At 41.5% G+C, this 5,010-nt stretch overlaps 2 protein-coding genes across 2 annotated transcripts in view; one reads left to right on the top strand and one right to left on the bottom strand.

The window, feature by feature from the left end:
* zgc:152938 overlaps nt 1–5,010 on the bottom strand; it is a 422,541-nt gene that overhangs the window by 156,406 nt on the left and 261,125 nt on the right. The window lies entirely within an intron of this gene.
* si:cabz01021426.2 overlaps nt 1–5,010 on the top strand; it is a 92,801-nt gene that overhangs the window by 50,980 nt on the left and 36,811 nt on the right. Inside the window, exon 5 of the mRNA XM_088650205.1 lies at nt 4,386–4,854. Within this exon, the coding sequence (XP_088506331.1) occupies nt 4,386–4,854 (469 nt within the window). The remainder of the gene's footprint in view (nt 1–4,385; nt 4,855–5,010) is intronic.

Below are 5,010 nucleotides of genomic sequence, written 5' to 3'. Positions count from 1 at the left end.
CTCAGAGTACTATAATTTGTTGTACGTAAAGGAATGTATTGTATATGATGATAATATTCATTCCCTTAAACGAAAGTGTTAAATCCTTAATGATTAAAAAACAACAATATTTGTAAATATTGAAGTAACTGAACAACAAATACAATTAATAAAAATACAACAGAATTAATGCACTACATCCAAAATGTAGTATGTTTAATACTTCATATTATAATGTATTCAATAATAGCGTAATATTTTATAGTGGAAAAGTAGTTAAAACTACAATTTAGAAGCAGCTGAATTCAGGTTAGTCGATCTTTTAAACAGCAGGTGGCACTGTGAAGGTCTGGAAGTGCAGGTCTAGCCGTCTGAGCGTGCAGTTGGGTCTCCGGGCCTGCAGCTTCATACTGTTGCCGGGAACTGAGTTCGAAACCTTTGTTCTAGGATAAAAGAGATGTCATTTAAGGTGCGGCAGCTTTACCATGTGATGGTATATCAATCTGTACTGAAATATTAAGAACGTCTATTTCCTGCGAACATTTAAAGGGCACCTAGTTTACCCCTATTTTAAGATTTAACATTAATGTTATGGTTCTTCTGAGTGTGCCAGTTTCGGTTCAGTTCAAAACACAGTTCAGATTTTTTTATTATAATGTGTTATAAAGTGTAATTTTGAGGGCGCGTACAGAACTCGCTGTTTTAGGGGTGTGTTGCTTCACATGAAAATTAGTTTCGACTTCCCGCCCAACATAACAAGGGGCGGAGCCAAGAGCTCCCGCTTTGTGTGTGGCAACAGACAGACAGAGGGTAGCAACTTGAGTGAGAGGACCAGCATTCAGCCGTACATATACGACTCGCACACAGACCAAGCAAAGACTACAAAATCATTTGTGTCTAGTTTTACAGCCAACTCTGTGCTAGTTTAAAGTTCCGAGCTTGTACACTGGGACTAATAACCATGCACACTGAATTAACTTTGACTGAGGCTATAACTAAAGGGCGTCACACACCGGATGCACTGCTCAGAGCCGCGACACGGCACACCAGACACGCACATTCGCATGTTATTTAAAATAAAACTATTCAGATGGCGCTTTGTGGCGCGGCAGAAATATGAACAGTGTCCTGAGTCATGGCTGGGCGCCGCCGGTGTGTGTACCCTGATAGAAAGCTGTGGCTGCGTCCGAAACCGCCTACTACTCAGTAGGTACTGCATTTCAATTTAAAGGTACTACTCTGCCGTTAGAAAAGTACGTTCTATACAGTATGAATGTGAAAAGTATGAATGGAATTCGGACGTACTATATCCGCCATTTTGTCATGGTCACGTGACCTACCTGCGTCAGTTGTGTCGCTTTACTTCCATTCACTCGCGGGGCATCATGGGATAGCGCAGCATGCATGGGATGCGCACTCCGGAATCTCGCCGGAAGTAGTAAGTCATCCGCGTACTTCTCGCATACTGATTTTCAAATTCTATGAATTCGGCCATACTACTCGGCTTGCATACTGATTTTGGCGTACTATATAGTATGGAAGTATGCGGTTTCGGACGCTGCCTGTGTTTAGAATTGTAAAATGCAAGGCGCGATGCCGGGCAGTGCTTCTGGTGTGCGACCTGCTTAAGGCAAGTTTGTTATTTCCATTGGAGGGACGCGCACGTGAGGCAACGTGCTAGCACTTTCCAGCTGCACCTAGTTTAAATGACAGGGAGCTTCTGTGATCGCGGGAAATGCAAACGGCTGAAGTTTAAGGAGGACGCAATGAAAAGTACACATGTTTGTAAACCCACCTAAAGTTACAAATAATGGCGAATGTTGATCTTGTGTTGAGCCCAATGAGCCTTCCATCTAAAAATAGAGCAAGGGTGTTCCTTTGGTGACATCACTTTGACTCACGCTGAACGCTGAAAATGGCGGACGTGAAACAACAAACTGAGAATGTGGTAATGCGCGCCTGCCAATCAATACTGGTGGGCACGGGGACAGCACTCCTACGTCAAGTTGCGGTCGATCTCAAAACCGCTCCAATTGGTCCACAATTTTTATGTTAAATTGAAAAAAAAAAGGACTAGGTGTGTTTATATCACCCCAATATGACGGTCTATACACTATACCTATACACATTTTAATTTTTAAAATTTATTTAATGGGATAGCCCCTTGAGATTAATCATCTCATTTTCGAGGAGGTCCCTAAAAAGTTCACAAATCAAACAGAGTACAACACATCATAAAGTACATACACTTGACAAGACAAACAATCAAACAAGCAGCACACTCCACCTGAAACACTTCCCACAATCCGAAGCCTAAAGAAGCAACAACATATAATCAAAAGTACAATTTGATATGCAAATAAATAATAAACATTTAATTTAATTTGGAGCCAAATTTAATAACATTCGCAAGTTGTTTTTCAGAAGAGAAAATAAATTAGCCCTGAAAAGACGAAGTGATTTAATTAATCTAAAAAAGGAAGGGAGATTGTTCCAGTCGGAAGGTGCTTTGTATCGAAAGGACCTGCGGCCACTTTCTGTAGAAATTCTGGGAACCAAAAAATAATTCTGTTGCACACAACGAAGCGAATATGATGATGTAAGTGGAACAAAAACTGCTTTAAATAAGAAGAGAAATTAAAGTAAACACATTTAAAAAGAAACAAATACCAATGATACTGTCTACGGAACTTAGGTTGAAGCAAACCAAGTGTTTCATATAATATACAATGATGGGTTCTATAAGGACATCTTAAAACAAATCGACACAGACAATTGAAGACAGTATTTAAAGGTTTTAAATTAATATCAGAGGTATTGTTATAGATAATATCAGCATAATAAATGATAGAAAAGATTAATTGAGAGATCAATTTTTTCTTACTTTAAATGAAAAACAATTAATAGAACGATAGAGAGAACCTAAGCACCGATATGACTTTTTAATTATAAAATCAATAGGAGGTGTAAAGGACAGTTCAGTATCGAGCCAAAGCCCTTTATTGAACACAATGACCAATCAGCGCTGTTTAAGAATGTGCTCAAATGTTCGCAGGAAATGGAAATTTTAAAAACTCCAGTACCGATTGGTACCAAATTGCAGTATTGTGGTGCGCATATGCACATTTTGCTCCAAGGAGACACAGAGTTCCCAAAATATACTCAGGACATGCGTTGCAGGGGTGGCCAACCCTGTTCCTGGAGAGCCACCTTCCTGCAGATTTCAGTTGCTACCCATATCAAACCAATTAATTAGGACCTGAACACCACGTGATAATTACAGGCAGGTGTGTTTGATATGGGTAGCAACTGAAATCTGCAGGAAGGTGGCTCTCCAGGAACATGGTTGGCCACCCCTGCGTTAGGGCTTCTCCTACCGTATAGCTAAAGGTGCTTTCACATCTCTGAATCGATTCAGTTGTTCCGAAACCGAGATTACAATTGTTACATTGTTGCTCTTTGCTCTTGGAGCGGTTCGCTTTCACACGGCAAAGTTTCTAATTGGACCAAAAGAGCTAAAACAAGTCACGTGCGGCGAAACTCTCCTTACATTGGTCAGAGTGTCAGGGGTTTATTTTGCAGCGTCCCGCTGAGCTGTCAGGAGAGGTGGTGGTTTGGTGGTGATTGACAGGGTGCGCGAGCGCGAGACGTGTCTGAGGAGAGACGCGGTGGGGAGGGGTGAGAAGGGTGCGCGACGATGCCTATTTGAGAACCGGGAGGGAGACGCGAGATTACCGGGAGATCATCACTCGTTTGCGGGCATCCGGAGACTCACGAAACTTCCCGCCCTACTCATAATTCTCTCTTCATATAGCCGTAAGCCTATTACATATCCATAAAACACTGTGATATAACTGCGTTCGGATCGGATCGCTTTCTCACTGCAATCGAACCGCTCCAGGGTCATTCAAGCGATCTCGGAGCGATTACTTTGGCGCGGAACAGAGCCCGATTGCCCTGTTCACATATGCCAAACGAACCGCGCTAACTGGGCAAACGAGATGCGTTCCGAAACAAAAGTGTAGGTGTGAAAGCAGCCTAAAACACAGATAGTCTTAAAAATTCACCAATGGTGGTAAAGCATGGTCTCTTAATTGAAGAGTTATCTTATCAATGTCGAGGAAAGAGTAAGGCAGCTGGGTGCTCATTAAAGCTAACATGCATGTTGTTGGTTTTGATGCCTACATGCTATTATATTAATCTTCATCTCTGTTGCTTTGTGTTTAAACTGGGGCTGACTTGTTTATTTGTTTGCTTCAGGTTGGATGGTGCTGAAAGAAGAGACTGGAGAACTTAATGAAATGGAGGAAATAGATCAGTATAAGAGACGAGGCTTATGGACTGATGAAAAATCCTCAGGAGTTCAGGAAACCGAATCTAAATTCAAGTGCTGTCACTGTGGGAAGCATTTTAGAAATGGACAAAACCTTAAAAACCACATGAGAATTCACACCGGAGAGAAGCCGTTCACCTGCAAGCAGTGCGGGAAGTGTTTTTCTCTAAATCAATACCTCACAGCTCACATGAGAGTTCACACCGGCGAGAAAGATCTTACCTGCCAGCAATGTGGAAAGTGTTTCACACAAACCCAAAACCTTAAAGTTCACATGAGAATTCACACTGGTCTGAAGCCGTTTACTTGCCCAAAATGTGGAAAGGGTTTCAGTCAAAAAGCACACGTTATGGACCACATGAGAGTTCACACTGGAGAGAAGCCTTTCATCTGCCAAATATGTGGAAAGGGTTTCACTCAAAAGCAAAACCTTCACGTTCACATGAGAATTCACACTGGAGAGAAACGTTTTAGCTGCCGACAATGTGACAGGAGTTTTACACAGAAAAACAACCTGGATTACCACATGAGAACCCACAAAGGTTAGAGATATTTCACCTGTCAGTAGTGGAAAAACTTGCTTGCTAAACAAAAAAAAAAAAAACACAAATGTGGTGTGGTAAAAGTGTTACACATGAAAACTAACTTGGGTTGATCACATTTTCATGTGTAACACTTTAATCAAGAAGACACTGTTT

This window comes from Danio rerio, chromosome 4, assembly GCF_052040795.2.
Source record: "Danio rerio strain M-AB ecotype USA chromosome 4, GRCz13ab, whole genome shotgun sequence".
Taxonomy (NCBI): Eukaryota; Metazoa; Chordata; class Actinopteri; order Cypriniformes; family Danionidae; genus Danio; species Danio rerio.
Note: the sequence above shows the minus strand (reverse complement) of the source record. Positions and strands in the feature narration are given on the sequence as shown.